At 43.4% G+C, this 19,655-nt stretch overlaps 1 protein-coding gene across 6 annotated transcripts in view; it reads left to right on the forward strand.

Annotated features, from left to right (window-relative positions):
* COL19A1 (collagen type XIX alpha 1 chain) overlaps window positions 1-19,655 on the forward strand; it is a 762,134-nt gene that overhangs the window by 207,787 nt on the left and 534,692 nt on the right. For all 6 annotated transcript variants that reach the window (XR_015878306.1, XM_088471134.1, XM_088471139.1 and 3 more), the window contains exons 8-9: window positions 3,699-3,812; window positions 9,717-9,779. Coding sequence is in view for 5 of the 6 variants with exons in the window: in XM_088471134.1 (XP_088327260.1) it covers window positions 3,699-3,812; window positions 9,717-9,779 (177 nt within the window). In the remaining variant the exon portion in view is untranslated. The remainder of the gene's footprint in view (window positions 1-3,698; window positions 3,813-9,716; window positions 9,780-19,655) is intronic.

The raw sequence follows: 19,655 nt of genomic DNA on the forward strand, positions 1-19,655 counted from the left end.
AATTTAGTAACATGATGAAAATATAAGCCCCAAAAAGCTGTGATCGGTCCAGAAAAAATATAAACAATTGCGTATTTGGTTGGTTAGTGCGATATTGTACTTAGTATTATGTATTCATTCAGCCTGCAGTACATAGAGAAAGCAGGTCACTCAGCTAACAGATAATTGCTTTTATATGTCTTTACTGTATAGAGCACGTTAGGGAAAAAACGTTGCTAAGCACAAAAAACAAGGATGGTTATTGAACAGCTCCAAATGTATATACACTGTATATACAGTGCATGTTTACATAATTTTTACACCATTGCTGGCTAGGAAACTGAAATTACTGTACGACATTAGCTACCAAACAATAAAGAACCAGCACATAATCATAAATTCATCAAGTTTCTGTAGTTAATAAAGCATTTTGGACCATTTAATGCATCAAGGACTAAATACATAAACTCGCTAAATTGGAAATAGAGCTAGTTTTTTATGTACTGTACTGTATCTATATTTTCTGCAAATGAGCACTCTCCATTTAGCTTATGAAGCATGTAGGCTGGAAAGTCAGTTAATAGCACTTTTTGTTTTTATACTATGGCTCACAATCACGGTAGGCCAGTACGGGTAGGCTTACCTTATTTTCTCTCCATAGGTTTCAGCCGGGCTATTTTTTGGAAAAATAGGTTCAGAAACTATGGGTGGAGCTACTGGGGGTGAAGCTACAGAAAAATAATTTTATATACAGTATGTGTTATATTAATATATATATTATATATACACATACTGTATATATAGTATTTAGAACAGAACACACTCAAAAGGGACTTTAAAATAAAACTTTTCTTATGGAAAATACATTTTGGCCCAGGACATTACGTCATAGTTGATTAGAGGTTCAGGAACTGAGGGCCTGCTTGTTCCTGCTGAAAAATAGCCCCGGGTTTCAGAATGGAGACTCTTCCCACCTCCTTCTGCATCATTCCTGTTATGTCTTGCACATAAACTCTCTATATAAACGGGATGCAGTTATTATGCCAGCAGACGGGTTGCCGACAGTCGAAATACCGTTGCCGCAATCCCACCACGTGGGCATAATGCCGACGCTGCCGGCGTTGGCCTCCAGACCGCCTGGATCCCGAACGTCCAGACGGCGGGTAAGTATTAAGGTAAGCCGGGGATTGGGGGGATTTAGCGTTAGGTACCCCCCGGGAGTGTTAGTGTTAGAGTGCGGGGAGGTGGGGTTAGGGTTAGGCACCCCAGTGGGAAGGTTAGGGATAGGCACCCCCCTGAGAGACTTAGCTTTAGGGTGCCGGAAGGGGGGCTTAGGGGTAGGCAACCCTCGGGAAGGTTAGGTTTAGGCACCACTAAGGGTGGGTTAGGGTTGGGGGGGGAAGCAGGGTAGGGTTAGATTACAAACCTAGTCACATCGGGATCTCCTGCTGTTGGGCTTCCGGAGGTGGTATTTGAACCGGCGGCTAAAGAGCCGTCGGTATTTCAATACCATTCCTGTTTTAAACAAGATACTACAACTCCCTGTCAACAGGTATTTTAAAATTATTAATAGATTTCTGTTGTATGAATAACTGAAGAGTTTGTGCAAGTGTTTCTTGCAAGTTTTAACATATACTGTGCAGTACACTGGTCAATAAAAATGAATGGGTTGGGAATGGGCGTTCAAATGCAGGCAAAGTTCAGTAAGGATGTGTTCACGGTAATGAAGACCAGCAGTTGTGCGCATAAGCGCCTGTTCGGAGGTGTATCGTTTGCATCTGTTACAGGCAAATGCAAACGCTCATTAATGATGCTGATTTGTTGCAAAGTAGGGGCCTAATTCAGACATGGATGGTATTGTAGAGACGCAAACAAGCGGCTGTGCAATTCCATCCATTTTAAATTCTAATGCAGTAGGAGGTTGTCTTTAAGAAACAGAGGGCCTGATTCAAACCCGCTCGCAAGCGCTATGCACTCGCAAGCGGGTCGACGGCCGTGCAGGTCGCACGCGCGGTGTGCGTGATCCCCGGAGCGAGCGAGAAATCACCTACTCCGGTGCTCGCATCCAAAAGGGGCGGCTGTCGATGTTGATCGACAGCTCGCCCCGTTTGGTAGGCAGGTTGGGGGGGGTGGCTTGCCAAATGGCAGGAACGCCTGCCGTTTGGGGGCGGCTCCACTGACATCACGAGTGATGTCAGTGGTGAGCTTCCGGCTCTATTAGAGCCAGAAGCTCACTGGGGCTTGCGGGAATGAGACCCTACCACAAGGGTCTCGTCGCAAGCCCGATGGTCGCGACCATCACCTGGCCGCTCGCCAAAGCTGTGGGTGGTCACCCACAGCTATGCGAGTGGCCAGGAGGCCGGTTTTAAAAAAACATGCGGCCGCCCTGATTCACAGCGAGCGCTCGCCTTTTGCGAGCGGCTCTGAATCAGGTCCAGAGACCTCCTTGCTGCATCTGTGATCCCAGCGCTGTGACCGAGGTCGCATCCTGGAATCACCATTGCAAACATCGGTAGCGATGCTTGGTCCTCTGGCCAGGCTGCGGAGGCTGGAGCTTACCGCAGCTTGGCCGGGTCCTGGTCACTTGCAAGTCCAGGAATATGCATCCACTCACGCAGACCCTGACCTCATCCCTCCTGGAAAACAGGATGACAAACCCCTGTTTCTGGGAACGGTGACCAGCCATGCCCCTGCTCCACCCCCCAAATGCCGCAGCATGTCATTCATGCTGCGGCTTGGAGGGTCAGAGAGTACGATTGCAGGACCTGTTCTGAACATGAGTAGAATGGGTCCAGTGCATGCGCAAAGCCAAAATTATCGGAGGTGTACGCTAACCATTGGGTTAGTATGCATCTCACAATCAGGCCCTAGTTGTAGACATACAGTGTTTTGTGAAAGCTTTTCTTTTGAGTGTATTACACCTATTTTTATACCACCGTTGCTGCACCAGCCCTTAAATGTTTTTAGGTGCTGCAAGCTCCTCTTCTAACCATATAGACATTTTATATTTGTTGATCTCTGCTAATTGGCTTCTTTACACTCTATTGTGTGCCTGGCATTGGTGATGATATTGGCCCATTTAGCTCCTCATCTGAATCGGATTGCGGTTAGGAAAAGAGACTATTCAGACCAATAACTTCTTATTAGTCCATAATGACACACTATGATTTGCCTTGCACACAGCAAGGCCAAAGATTCATTGATAGCAAATTTTTTTAATTCTTCTGAATTTCAAAATTGGATGATTCAATTCCAGCATCTTTCCCGGTTTGCTGCACTAGATGGGCATTCTGCATAGAACTGTCAGTGACTGCTGTCGTGCATGTCTTTCCCTAAGTCCTATTGCACAAGAACTGGGTTTGTGTGGCCTTTGCCTAATTCCTGGCCATGTTCCCAAACCAGGATGTGGTGTTCATCTATGAGATGGACACATGCACAAATAGTAACATTTAGCTGGCATGCATGTTTTTATCTTAGTAAATGTCCTTTACAGTGCAGTGTGTGCTGAGAGCAGGGGAAGTCACACTGCTGTTAGAGGCAAATATAATTATTATTATTATTATTATTAATAATAATAATAATAATAATAATAATAATAATAATAATAATACATATTACTTTCTTACAGGATATTGGGGAAAAACACAACATATTGCAATATATGTTTATTTTCAACTCTCTAATTTTATACTCAAATACTGCTTTAATATCATTTTTAGTGTGATAACCAAGGAAACCTACAGTCATCTGATTCCTCATCTGTTGGAAAGATACACTCCTTTCAGAACACAGATTCAGTACCTGAAGATAAATGCTACTGCTCGCCAAATAAGGTATGGGAACATGGTGTATTTATAATACACAATAAATTGGCTGTTATTTTCACAAACACTGTACATAATGTTTAAATATGTGAGCACTGCTGGTGGTGAAATGACAGAGTTATAGTACACACCAGCGGATCTCCTAAGTCAGAAAACAGCCCGTTACTTAACCAGTGGTTTGTTTTACTTAGCAGCAATGTGATTGTGCAGCCGTACAGTTATGCATGTAACAGACACTTAGCATGGAGCGGAGTTTAAAGGCAACCAGCCAGTGACTGTATGCTGGTAGTGGTGCAGGATACAAGCGATGAATAGCATGTGGAATGCAGTATATATCTCAGGGTCTCACTGAGATAAGTGGAACACGTCCATATTCCACTGTAGCATTCTAACAGTGACAAGATAGACCCGTGCAGGGGCGTAATAAAAGAGGAGGGGGTCCGTGTGCATTCCCCATCCACGGCCCCCTCCTCTCTCCCCGGCGGTTGGCAGCAGACTGACGCGTCTGACCGGCGACTGCAGCATCAGTAGACTCTGGGCCCAGAGTCTACTGCGCATGTGCAGGTCACCGGGGAAATGGTGGGCTTTGTTTGGCCGCACCGTACACACCCCTAGTTAAGGATCTGCTCTCCAGTCTTCAACACACAAAGCTTATGTAAAGGTACAAGGGTAATTAAAGAAATGGTCAAGAAGAGAAAACATTCGGGGAAGTGTTATTTATTTCCATGCCTGTACATGTGCAAAGTCACAATAAATATATGAATATATTCAATATGTCAAACACGAGGCACACATTACCATGTCTTTGCATATTTGCATGTATTCATTTCATTTTATAATATCATTTGTTACAGAACAGTATCTGCAGCGCCACACTATGAAAAATTGTACATATTTATTAAAAAGGTGCATATATAATTTCCTTCCAAAACAGCCCTAGTTGTGCTAACAGCTGTATGTTTAAAAATAGAGATAAGAATTGTGCATGGTATAGAATTTGCTGTATATTACTCACTTTGGGGGTCCTGCATAACAAATGTTTTTAAAAGCGAGAATAGAAACAAACTGCACATATTAAAGAGTCATTTCTTTACCCTCAAATCAATTTTATATTTTGTTTGAAACAGAACATCATAGTAAATCAGTTTACAGAGTAACTAACTATAGGCCTGAGCCAAGTTCTGCGCTAATGCAAAAAGCATTTGCGAATTTGCCGCTTAGCAATTGCTTATATATGCTAATGCATTGGTCGGCGGAATTTGTAATGAGACACCCACCGGAGCCCTCGTACACAAACGCAGCATTGGACGCAGATCCTGATATCATCTACCCCTCCAGTGAGTCTATGGTCACTCAGAATGGCCGCTGTAACTGAGACGCTACAGCTTTATCTACTGCAGGCGCGATCGCAGCTGCTGGCTAGTACATGCCCATGAAATGGCCATGACACGCCCGCGTTTTGGCCAGAACTCCCCGTTACCACCCACAAAACGGTCTCTTCCTGTCAATCGATTACGAGTGAATGCTCACAGGGAAATTTATCGCAATTCATTCACCGCATCTGTGTAATGCGAGTGTGACGCATGCGCAAGACCAGGGCCATAACTAGGGAAGTGCGACCTGTGCCATGGCACAGGCAGGGGGCGCTATTCGGGCCTGTCAATTTTCTGTTTATTATCATTCTTACTTGTAGCGTTCCTCTTATTTTATCCCCAGCATCTCCTGGTCTCCCCTATCTCTTCCCTGGCCCTTCCCCATGAGGCCATGGCCGTTTTTCGGGTGCTTTATATCCCTATTTGAAAAATAGGGGGGTGCCAATTATCTTTCTGGCACAGGGCACAGAAAAGTCTACTTACGGCTCTGCGCAAGACCACCAATAATCGCTCAACTGCGTGAAAATCGGAATAGTGTTCAAGTTTGAATCAGGCCCTATGATACCACTATTGCAAATAGTTACGGAATTACAATGTGAGAGATCTGTTTCTACTATTTTTATTTTTTAAAATGTGTGGCATTGACAGTGGATATGGTTTGAAGCATTTACAGTAGGACTCATTAACTGCTCTGCCCCTAGGAAGTCGCACTTGCTCACACATCACAGAAACGTCACTGTCTATCCTAACCTAAGTAACCAGGAGCATTACTACAAGCATAATGCTGTACATATTTTTTGCGGGACATCAAGCAAATAACTTCTAAGGCACTCCCACACACTATGCAGAAGATAATTGTATGTAAGTGAGTGACTATACAAGCAGTATAAAAATATAACTCTACACAATGAAACCTTTCTCTACCAGAAAACACAGTTACAGTTCTCATTCAATTTATGCTGCAATGTCTGCTCCCCAGAAAAAGAACATGGTCTTAGCTTTAGTTTTTTAACACCTGTCCCTCCCCCCTCACTCCCCAAGCAGTCCAAAGGTCAATCTGCAACAAAAAAATACTAGTAACTGCAAAAATCTAGATGATTCCCTAGTCCCAGATTTGTTCCCCCTGTACTCAGCAATCTGTTTTATAGTTCAGTTTATATCATGTACTGGACTATACATAATGGATCTGCCTGCCCAGCACTTTTATCCCCTTCCTGGAGCAAGGAGTCCGGAGGCTCCTGGAATCTTCATATTTACAGTACACAACTTAGCTACAACTGTGACTGGTAATAAAGTCTAACCACAGGTTAGTTTGAGTAAACAAAGTTTAAACAGGACCTTACAGTAGGATGCCTACACATTGCAGTGGCCTGTACATGCATCCCAGATCCCTACATAGTGATGGACCTTTAATAGATGAGCCTCTATAAACACCATTTGTAGAATTTTGTTTAATGGAAGTTCCAATTTCCTAATCAAACATACTAAATTACTTTTTGCACTTTACTTGAGTATACTGTGATGACTTGGGGTAATTAGCTGGTAAATGGGTCAGTGGTGCAGTGTTACTTGATTGAATCAGGGTCCACACATAGCATTACAGGTTATAAATAAAAGAAATGTGCTTTACAGTCAGCATAAATCTGGAAACAAAAATAACAAACACCTAGCCCCATTCGGGCACTGACTCACTTCTTCACCCCTGACTAACCTTGGGCAGCTAGTCTGCAAACATAGTCCAAAGTCTATCTCTGCCTAATGCAGAGTAACACTGGGATAATTAGCCTGGCCTGGTTTGGCCTCTGGCTTCTCAATTGTCAGCTGTCCTGACACAGGCTCCGGTCTGGTCTTTAGCTGGCTGGCTGCCACAGCCTCACAGTCTGACCTGCTTCCTTGCAGTTAGCATAGGCTCAGTCCCAGAGTTTGATGGCCTTCCCTGTCTCCCACAGGGCTAGGCTCAGACCTCCTGACCCTCAATGGCTTTCTGGCACAATGAGCTCTGTCTGACGGGTATGCCTCAGTCCTCCCTGGACTGAATCCACTAGGCAGCAATTGGGTGAGCTAACACCTGGCTTTTAATTCCCTGTGTGGCGGATCCCTCCAGCCTCACACAGAATCCATGGCTCACTATTGCTATCTCTGGTGATCCTATCACAATACTTATTGGGTCTGATTGAGAGCCGCCATCAATGTCGATGTTCTTGTAATTGAGCAATTATTTACAACTGCACATGCATGAAAAATCTCCTACGGTGCATTTGTTACCCAGAGTGTACACACAAAGGAATGGTTGCAATCAGGACAGATGGTATCAGAAGTGTGATGGAAAAGTGATGGGCATTCCTGCGTGGTGACTAGGAGGTGGCTAGTATGGGCATATTATGAGAGTGTGTTGTGGGCGTATCAATGCAAGCGGCTGCATTCACACACACACGCAAGCATAGGAGGCTGTGGTCAGATGAAGAAACTGCACCTTCCATAGGGTTGGTGCACTTTTCGATGATGCGACCGATTATGGTGTATAAGGATGCACCAATCAGTATTATAAAGTGCACAGGTGCTAAAAGTGGGTGTCTCAGCCATTGCACATTTGGCCGTATGAATGTACACAAGGGAAGGAGTTTGTAGTAGAGATGAGCAGCTGTGACACTGTAATCTGAAAAACACTCTTTTCATGGGTAAATAACACATCTCAGGTAGCAAGTACAGTAGCTCCACCTCACACTGGAGACATCATGACTCTAACACTCGAGGTCTCGCTGGCTTTTTATCCAGCAATTATACCTTAGTGTGGTGCAGACATCTATAGATACTGTAGTCAGAGATGATGTCTCAAAGGATTTGCTCTGGCTGGGTAAACTGTACACCCCTTTGCCCTGTTTTGAGCCAGTAACTGCACTTTGGTGTGTATTGGATTGGCCACCTAGGCTTCTGCTCAGTCGCTCGTGGCTCAAGTCTTCATGGGCAAATTTGCAAGTAGGGCCCCTAGACATGTAGATTTGCTAATAGTAATCTTTAAGTAGTGCAGTTGTAGTGGTGTACAAATACCAGTACAGGCTGTTTGATGGAATATTGTGTAACAGACCATATAACTCCATGGTGGAAATAAAAACTGTAGGGGTGATTCTGAGGTGGACACAGGAAAACAACTGCTATGAGCAACAACTCCACTTCTAAAAACCTGCACTTTAGTAAATATACTCCTTAATGTTCAAAGAACTTAGTTATAATTTTTGTAGATCACCATTTGCCAAGATACAGTAGTTTACATCATCAACCGAGTGTGTGCCCACTTGTCCACTGCTTTCACTGTTTTAACCTGATCACATCCACCACAGCTACACTACCACACATGGTCGTCCATTTTAAATCTCCTCGCCACATGTTCCCAAACACTGTCATTTACACCCGCACTCCTCCCATAGACCCCCACTTACATCACATACTGTATACTGGTTGAAATTGAAAGTCATGTAGCCCTCCTCTCAGTGTATCGAGCACATATGCTGGTTGCAACTGATAGTCGTGTACCCCACCTCACAGTGTATCGAGCACATATGCTGGTTGCAACTGATAGTCGTATACCCCACCTCTCAGTGTATCGAGCACATATGCTGGTTGCAACTGATAGTCATGTACCCCACCTCTCAGTGTATCGAGCACATACGCTGGTCACAACTGATAGTCATGTACCCCACCTCTCAGGGTATCGAGCACATACGCTAGTTGCAACTGATAGTCATGTACCCCACCTCTCAGAGTATTGAGCAATTACACATGGCACGGTAGTGTAGCAGTGGTGCAGGACAGCTGTTGGTAGAAGCATAAGGGCTTTAGTTAGAACAAAGGAGGACAATACTGCAAGCACCCCAGGGTAGGTAATGAGAAAGAGATGTAAAGTTTGTCACTGAATAGAGATGGATATTTCACTCTAATTGTAGCAAGCCTATGGAATGTTTACCAAGGGGCCCATTTATTATCAGGTTTTAGACCTGGTAATTATAATTTAATATCGCCGCTATTCATGGCAATAAGAAATGATATGCCACAAATTAAAATCACATCCAGGGACATGTGTAAAGCAAAGTGATCGCTGATGTAATCACTTCATTTGCGCTGCAACACCCCCAGCAGCCTACTGCGCATGGACCATATTCAGACTGTTACAGGTTCATTCTGCTCAAGCTCTGGAATGCGAAGCTTGGGAAAATGTCTTTAATAAATAGGCCTGCAAGGAGCCTATTTATCAAAGAATGCAATAGTATCCACCGAATGTGTGTATAGGAAACGCAGCAGATATTGGAGATATCTGCTGCAGTCTCCCATTTTCGATTGCAAAAGGTTTGCAAAAGGGGCTGCTTTATTGCCACATTTACTAAGCTCTGGCACGCGGTTTTATTTTGCCTTCCTCTAGATCAACACAGGTAGGATTTATGCAGTAAAATGTTAAAATGTGTTTTCTTGTTTTTGTTTTTTTGTTTAACCTAAACAACTATGTACAGTACTGTAATTATATTTGTATCTGTTGATTCTCATCTAGGGTGAAGCAGGATTGCCGGGATCCACAGGTTTGCCAGGTCAAAAGGGTGAACAAGGTGTACAGGCAAGCTTAACTTTTCTTGTTTATTTTTTATTATTATTTTTTTAGGATAAAATAATACTGTTTGTCCTATTTTAAGACAAATAAGGCTGAAGATTTCAATACACTGGCAGATCCAGTTGCTTTACTTGAGTGTCAAACAGCTGCATCCACATCCAGTTTGGCCACACGTGTGGTCATTTTTACACCTAAACAGAAAGTGACTTGCTTCCTGTTATTTTGTTATGATATTGGGGCCTAGGGGATTCCAGTATATAGGCGCGCCACCAGGAGTCTATACATAGAGCTCAGATCATTTGTGCTTAAATATCTTATAGTGAGAAAAAAATGACCATGCATAAAGCCCAAAATGCATTTTTGTCACTGACATATAAAAAAAATGTAATGCGTGTAATAACTGGGAAATAAGCTTATTCACTGGCGTCTGTAAGGTGCTAATGAGATGTGGGGAGCAAACAAAAAATATGTGAAAAACACATAATACTGGTGTTACAAATGTAGTTTTTGTTTTCTTCTACGGTTTAGAGTCACCATTAACACCAGCCCTCTTGGGCAAACTTCTCTGTTGGTAGTCATGGTAATATCATGATACTAGGTAATGTTACCTCAGAGTTGTATAATGTTTACAGAATTTTATCAATCCCAGTGAAGTAAACTGTAATCAGACATACATACACATTCATTTTCAAACATTTACTTATAATAATATATAAGGGTCGAAATATTTACTAATAATCTGTATCACCGCTTACTGCATCAATAAAGATTTTACCAAATCCAGTACTTTGACAGGTGAAGCCTCTGAAAAAGTCCTGTACTTCTTATACCCCTTTTCCACCAAAATTCCGGGTCTGACCCGGAGTTGGAACAGGGTTCCTATTCGGATCAGACCCGGAATTTAGCCGACGCCGACTCGGGATATTCCCGAGTCGGCACCGCTTAGACCGCAGTCGGGTCTGCATAGACCCGGCTTTTCCGGCGTGAAAGTGGGTGCTTGGAGATGACGTCATCTCCAAGCGCCACTGAAGTCGGACCAATCGGCCGGCTTGCGGTGCACTGCAGGTCATCAAGACCCGGAGTGCGCCGTACACACAGCAGGGTTTCACGGGCTAAGCCCGTGTTAAACCCTGCTATTTACCTGGGTTGGATTGCCGGGTCACTCGACCCGGTGATCCAACCCTCTCCCCTTTTACACCAAGGAGCTGCCCTGGTTAACCCTGCATTAACCCGGGTTTTTGCTCCGGTGTAAAAGGGGTATAAGGGATTTATTTCCTGCACACAGTACTTTCCCCTGGTGGGGAGGAAGCAAAGCCTTTCTGGCTATAAAGGACCCCATTGCCAGATATGGGCTAATGCAAATAGGATTGATGTATATCACCTTCTAGCACTCTCCCAATAACAAATACACATAGGTGAGAGATGAATAAAAATAATAATCACCATAGGAGTACAGACTCATCATTAAAAATACATGTGTTTAGTTTGATCTACACTATGTTTGTATTTCTTTCTGTATCCTCCCATATTTATGTTGCTGTGATTAGCACATAGAAGAGGGAGGATATAAAATTAATTATAGATTCCATTAAAGATCGCAAGGTGTTCTATATGGATGTAGCTGGATGACCTGTTATTCAGTGGAGTCTGTACTCCTATGGTGATTATTATTTTTATTCATCTCTCACCAATGTGTATTTGTTATTGGAAGAGCACTAGAAGGTGATATACATCAATCCTATTTGCATGTTCTTTGAGTATTGGGTGTTGACTCTTTTGTATTACCACCACTTGCTGCACCACTGATTTTATTGCGCACTAATTGTCAGATATGGGGTAATGCCATCAAAAGATGTCATTACCAAGTGATGTAAAGCAAAAGTTTTTGTTGCCTAGTGAATTGCATTAAGCCTTTGTTACCATGGAGGGTTATGTGGGCAGGGACATGTGGTGCTAAGTAGGTGAGCACCGGATAAAACGCTGATTTCTTTGGTGTTAACGCTTTGATAAATTGAAAATAGTTGAAATAAGCCTTTTTCTCTGGCTTTCCTCAGCTTAATAATCAGACTCCATAGTTACATGCAATATGCACTCCTTAAAATTATAATTAAAAAATCCAAAAAGTTCTCATGTTGACACGAAGTAATCCTCAGTTAATACCCTGGATCATGCACTTGCTTACTGTTTGGTAATCTTGCCATGTGCTCTCTTACTGTACATTATAAGGCAGTGATTCCCAGCCTCGGTCCTCAAGGCACACTAACAGTCCTGATTTTAGTTATATCCATGATTGTGCATAGATGGTTAAATCAAAATAACTGAGGTACTAATTAAGTCACTTGTGCTCAAGTATGGATATCCCTAAAACCTGGACTGTTAGTGTGCCTTGAGGCCCGTGGTTGGGAACCCCTGTTATAAAGTGTTGCAATACTGTAATAGAGTCACACATCCATGTTTCCAATGTTTGTGACCACCTTTTTGATGCGATGGTCGTGTTGCCTGGCACAGGCCTAGCAATAGCTATATAGTATTTTTTATAGAAATACCTGTACACCATTTATAAAATTTGTCATGCTATTTATGAAATATTGACGACATTAGTGAGTGACAAAATGCAACTTTTGGACAACATTTCCTGTAATGCTTTCACTTGAAGCTAGAGAGTACATTATCTCAGCGCACTATAATGTACATTATGTTTTGCTTAACTTACATTACCAATGATTCTGGAATGTAACTGTTACTGCATACATAGGTATTTTTGCATTGACAATATTCCTTTTCATTCATTTATAACTCATTAGCTGCGTATGCATGCAAGGGAATTCTACAATGGTTTACGCACATAGAATGTATTTCCTGAGGACTATAAATAGTGTAAGTGATTGCTGCCAGCAAGCTATTTTCTGGTACACGGTTTCATCTCAGAGGAGTTTTTAACATTCCCAATGCTGTTTACTTCACCCACTTGCAGGTTATGTGTAGTATGTATGGACTAACTATATTATTTAGTACTATTGCATAGCATCTAAAGAATGTGACATATCCAATTCATACTGTAGATAAAGGCATGCTGCTCTTTGTGCCAAGCTTTGCACGGTGTGTTTTAATAATAACCTTATGGAAATGAAACATTTACAAACTAAAAGAGATGATTTAGTACTTTGACAGGTGACAGTCACTTAGCAAATACATAGATGTCATGGGGTAGTGTGACAACCCATAAAATGTATTTGTGAAACTTCTTTGATAAAAGGTCAACTAGATGTTTTAAATATTCTTATGATGGCATTAAAAGGTTGATGGGTTCATTTGTTATGTGGCTATGATTTCCATTAACGCTACTGACCGTTGTATCCCAAATGATGACAGTTAAGATGCATTTAAACAAATTACTTAGATAGCTTCAGATTTACATTTTTGTGCTACTCTAGACCACTATTACTATGATATCCCATTAACGCAGTAACTCTTTATGATTAATAATATTATTGTATAACATCTGCATGAAATGAATACAGATGTGTCCTCATTCACCTAACGTTTTTGTGCCATACGGCGCAAGATGAATGGCGTGACTTCTTCGCATTATGGACACATACAAAGTTGCTCACAGTATACCAAGCATACTAGATTAGTACTTTTGTTGCAGAGGAATTGATATAAAGTCACAGATTAAGTATAACAATATGTGGCACGAGACATGGCGCGGGTCTATCGTATTGGAAATCTGACTTTTGCATCTTTTACCCGGACTTAGTCGCACACAGAAGTACATGAAATGCCAGCGTCTCTCTGGCGTGGCACAGCAAAGTTGCAACGTTCCATGGAGTGCAACATGGGGCAAGTATTTGCCGTGATTTGAGCAAAGGTGTATGTGGACACATCTGAACATGAAAATCATTCAGCCCAAAAGGAACAAAGGCTTACATGTTTATAATGTGTACATAAATCATCCTTACAGTACACACAAATAAAGATTTAGAAGTGCATGAAAAGCAAAATCTTTGTAGCTCTCTTCATACTTGGACCTGTGTATTGTATAACCCAGATAGCACCAGATGTTGGCTTTATAGGCTCATAGGCACTACCATGACATGGGAGGTAGCAGACACAATTGTCCAGTTCTCCTTTTAGATTAATTCATTTATTAACAAAACTATAGGGGTGACAATTTATACATGGAATATATATGCTGATATTGCTCGGGCCCCAGAACACATTGCTTCAGTTTCTATCAGTAGCATTTTCATAGATTTTCATGGCCACATAAGCAGCCTTAGGCCCAGTCATGGCATCTGAGCATTGGAAAACTATTAATACACAAGTAAGCGACAATACCTATATTTTTTTAATATATCTTGAAGTTATTTTGATATTAATTGGAAATGGGGGATTATAGGGGGGTATATGGTGTGAAGGAAGCCTGCCCAATTACATTACACACACAGTGGCTATTAATGTACATAATTATTATACCTTTAAAATGTAGTGGTTTATTTGTGGAAAATTTGTCTAGTCTAAAGCGATAAATCTTGGTCATTAAATACAGCGGCAGAACACTGCCATAGCAGTTGGGCAGTGATTAGAGCCACCCTTTTACTTCTGGGCCCCATAGTTGCTTCACTCCCTGCCACACCAGTAGTTCCAACACTGATAACATTTTTAGATTATAAAATGTAACATCACAACATCATGGGTGGTAATGAGCCATCAGTAAATTGCAGGAAGAAAACAAGTGTGATTTTCACCTTGTCATCTTGTCTAATTGCTTAGTCCTTTACTTCCTGAGCTACTTTATTTTTGGATGAACAACCATTTAGTTGGCTTGTAGTTAAAGTTACAATAAGCTTATTGCATAACACATTGATACCATATCCTGTCTGTTCAAGTACATGTACAAGTACAAATCAAAGTCATACTCATAATGTCATTTGACAATATTCAAGTGATCATATAAGTGATCACACAAATTTTAAATTAATACTACAAAATGTCAATAAAGAGTAGGCACTTGTTTATATAACAGACATTGTGGAAATTATGTATATTTACTCAGTGACTGTAGTGTTCACCCCTTTCATATTCATCATATTTTATATACTTAAATGTAATCAATCATTAAACCGGGCTCTGTATATTAGGTGGACAGTGACCAGGAAAATGTTGACATTTTATTGTATCGATAGTGAACATGTCAACATGTTCATAATGTCGACATTCACCATGTCGACACTGACCGAATGTCCATAGCTCTGGACCTTAGGTCTAGTCCTGTATTCGTATCTGCCCTCCTGGACTCTGGGGCAGCAGAAAATTTCATGTCCTCTCGTTTGGCAGATAAATTACAAATTCCTTGCGTCACCTTGGATCATGCTATCTCCTTGACCTCTATCGATGGTAGACCTATTTCTAATGGAACTGTTGCCCTGATTCAGAGCCGGATGCTCTGACAGAGCGCTCGCTCTGAATCAGGGCCGTCCCTCTGAATTTAAGAGTGGCCTCCTGGCCACTCGCATAGCTGTGGGTGACCAAAATGATGGTCTTGACCATCGCGACCATCGGGCTTGCGACGAGACCCTTGCGGTAGGGTCTCGTTGCCGCAAGCCCTGGAGCCAAAAGCACTCCCACTGACATCACTAGTGATGTCAGTGGGGCCGGCCCCAGATGGTAGGCATTCCCATGGGAACGCCTCCGTCTGGACAGCCACGCCCCCAGCATGCCCACCAAAGGGGGCGTGCTGTCAATCACCATCGACAGCACGCCCCCTTTGGTGCGAGACCCATACCGATGGCTTGGCCGTCGTTATTCGGGTCTCACGCATGCGCACGACGGAGCCGTCTTCGTCGTGCGCATGCGCATTTGGCCAACATCGACCCGCTTGCGAGCGCTCAGCGCTTGCGAGCGGGTCTGAATTAGGCCCTATGTCTAAAAGAACCCAATCTATTCTAGTTCATATTGAAGCCCTTCATGTTGAACTTATCAGCATCTTAGTCATACCCAAGGCTTCCCATGAGATTATACTCAGATACCCATGGCTGTGTAAGCTCAACCCCAAAATTGATTGGAACACTATGCAGGTTCAGTCATGGAGAGAGGAATGCCAGGGGTCTTGTCTCCCGAAGATCCGACCTGTGAGAAAAATTCAGTCGCTAGAGGTCCCATCTATACTTAAAGAATATCAATCATTTACCAATGTTTTCTCTGAAAGACAAGCTAACGTCCTACCTCCTCATAGAGAATGGGATTGTCCTATCGACTTGTTACCAGGGAAGATGCCTCCACGTGGTCGACCTATCCGTTGTCCCTACCAGAAACCGACACCATGCCGGAATACATCCAAGAGAATTTAAAAAAGGGATTTATTTGACCATATACATCACCTGCTGGCGCTGGATTTTTCTTTGTTCCCAAAAAAGATGGAGGCCTGAGACCGTGTATAGATTATAGAGGCCTGAATGATATTACAGTAAAGAACTGATACCCTCTACCATTGATTATCGAATTATTTGACATAGTCAAGGGATCCACTATATTTTCTAAGTTGAATCTCTGAGGTGCATACAACCTCATCCGTATCTGAGCAGGTGACGCAGGGCCGGATTAAGGGGGGGTGAAAGGGGTGGTCGTCCCCGGGCCCCCACACACGGAGGGGCCCCCACTAGCAGCGGTGCGCTGTCTGCGCCTGCTGCTAGTGTCCCCTCGTCTAGTGTAGTGTAGACCACGCAGTGAGCATGGCCACACTACACAGTAACATACACGCAGCCACCGGCGGCAGCTGTGTGTATGTTACAGCAGCCAATGAGAGTCAGACAGACTCTCATTGGCTGCTTCGTCAGCTGAGGGAGCTGGCTGGAGCTCACTCATGAGCTCCTGCTTCCAGCTCCCCCCCACAGATGGTGATGATGGGAGCAACAGAAGAGACTGAACCTGCATCAGGAGCGGGGATTCAGGTAAGTTTTCTACTGGGGGCACTGTATATTGGGGGACTACTACTGGGGGCAGAGCATGGGGGGATTAGTACTGGGGGCACTGTATAGGGGGGCCTACTACTGGGGGCAGAGCATGGGAGGACTACTACTGGGGGCAATGCTTTCAGGGAAATACTACTGGGGGCACTATGTAAAGGACACTGCATAGGGGAGTTTACTACTGGGGGCACTGTATAGGGGTGGACTACTACTGGGAGCAATGCATATGGGGGAACTACTACTGAGGGCAATTCATAGGAGGAACTACTACTGAGGACAGTGCATAGGGGGGACAACTACTGGGGGCACTGTATAGGGGGGACCACTATTGTGGGCATTATATAAGGGGCACTGCATAGGGAAGACCAATACTGGGGGCACTATATAAAGGACACTGCATAGGGGAAATTAATACTGGGGGCACTGTATAGTGGTGGACTACTACTGGGGGCAATGCATAGGGGGAACTACTACTGAGGGCAATTCATAGTGTGAACTACTACTGAGGGCAATGCATAGGGGGGACAACTACTGGTGGCACTGTATAGCGGAGACCACTACTGTGGGCATTATATAAGGGGCATTGCATAGGGAAGACCAATACTGGGGGCACTCCATAAGGGGCACTACTACAGGGGGCACTGCATAGGGAGGACTACTACAGGGGGCACTGCATAAGGAGGACTACTACAGAGGGCACTGCATAGGGAGGACTACTACAGGGGGCACTGCATAAGGAGCACTGCATAGGGAGGACAATTACTGGGGACATTGTATAAGGGGCACTTCTACAGTGGGCATTGCAGGAGGGGCATTAAGGTGAATAGAAAGAAAAAAAAATCCTATGGTGACGAGAAACGGTGGTATATAGGGGCCCCCACAAGTTTGTTGCCCAGGGGCCCCCACAGACCTTAATCTGGCCCTGAGGTGACGAGTGGAAGACAGCATTCAACACTAGGGATGGTCATTTTGAATACTTGTTCATGCCATTCGGACTGTGAAAACGCATCTGCCGCTTTCCAAGATTTTGTTAACAAGATCTATAGGGATCTCTTATATGTCTCAGTTGTCGTCTATTTAGATGACATTTTGATTTTTTTAATCCTCTCCTGAGGAACACCTTAATCATTTCAAAGAAGTCTTGTCTCGTCTGAGGAAGAACCAACTGTATTGCAAATTGGAGAAATGTGTGTTCAGTGTACCAAGTATTCCATTTCTTGGATATATCATTTCAGGATCAGGTTTAGAAATGTACCCCAAGAAAGTCCAAGCAATATTGGATTGGCCCCGTCCCATATCTTTGAAAGCCATTCAGAGACTTCTTGGTTTCTCCAATTATTATCTGCATTTTATTAAGGTATTCTCCTCCTTGATGGATCTCATCACAGCCCTAACTCGTAAAGGTGCCAACCCTGCTCTATGGCCTCCTGAGGAGGATACAGCCTTTCAACTTCTCAAGCAAGCCTTTATAACAGGTCCAGTTTTGAGACAGCCGGATGTCAACAGGCCTTTTTTACTGGAAGTGGATGCTTCATCTGAGGCAATGGGAGCTGTCTTGTCCCAGCTCTTCGAGGATAACCAGATTCACCCGTGTGGTTTCTTCTCAAAGAAATCTGCCCCTGCCAAAAGAAATTATGCCATAGGCAACCAGGAGCTATTAGCTGTCAAACTGGCCTTAGAGGAATGTGGTACCTCCTAGATGGCGCTAAGTTCTCTTTCACCATTTTTACAGACCAGAGAAATCTTCTTTTCCTAAAAAATAATCATCGTGTAAGTCCTCGCTGGCCCGATGAGCGATATTTTTTGCCCGTTTTCGTTTTACCCTGTTGTATCATTCTGGGGCTCTCAATCTTAAGGCTGATGTCTTGTCACGGTCACTGTCCACTAATAGTGGTCCAGAAACACTATGGAATACTCCCGTGCTGGAGTCTAAGGTTTTCGCCACTAATCAACTGCAACCACCTGTTGGAAAGACCTTTGTGGCCCTGGAGTTGAGGAAACGGTTGCTGACATGGGCCCACTCTTCTCGTTTTGCAGGTCATTCAGGCATTCGTAAGACCTTGGAGTTCCTGAAGAGATCCTAGTGGTGGCCATTGATGAAAACCGAGGTAACTGAGTTTACTGTATCTCGTCTTGTACCCAGTGTGCCCAGCATAAATCTCCTTGACAGTCTCCAGCCGGTGAATTGGTATCTCTTCCTGTACAATCTCGTCCGTTGACACATCTGTCCATGGATTTTGTGACAGACCTGCCAAATTCTAATGGATATTCCGAGTTGTAGTGGATTGTTTCTCAAAGATGGTCCATTACATTCCGATAGAGAAATTACCCTCGGCACCTGATTTGGCTTACCTATTTGTTCACCATATATTTCACCTTCATGGACTTCCTTCAGAAATCGTCTCAGACCGGGGTGTCCAATTCATGGAAAAATTCTGGAGAGCCCTCTGCTCTGTTCTGCAAGTGAAACATAACTTTTCCATGGCCTATCACCCTCAAAGTAATGGGTCCACCGAGAGGGTGAACCAGGACTTCGAGACCGCATCATACCACTCGTATCATACCACTCTTCTACTAACCAAACTCCTTTCTACATCGTGTATGGTCTTCATCCTAGGGTCCCTGAGTTCCGAAGTTTACCTGCCTTCAAAGTACCAGCTGTGGATACCACTGTATGGAACTTTGCTTCAGTTTGTGCTCAAGTGCGGGCTGCTCTTATTAAAACCTCCCTGCGGTACAAGGATCAGGCTGATAGGAAGCAAAGAAAAGTTCCTCAGATGCGGGTCGAGGATCAAGTATGTCTTTCTACCCTCAATATTTGCCTCAGGGTACCGTCAATGAAGTTCGCTCCCTGGTTTATTGGACCATACTCCATTACAGAGATAATCAATCCAGTCTCCTATCGTCTTCA

Source organism: Taudactylus pleione, unplaced genomic scaffold (assembly GCF_031769625.1).
Source record: "Taudactylus pleione unplaced genomic scaffold, aTauple2 ptg000015l, whole genome shotgun sequence".
NCBI lineage: Eukaryota > Metazoa > Chordata > Amphibia > Anura > Myobatrachidae > Taudactylus > Taudactylus pleione.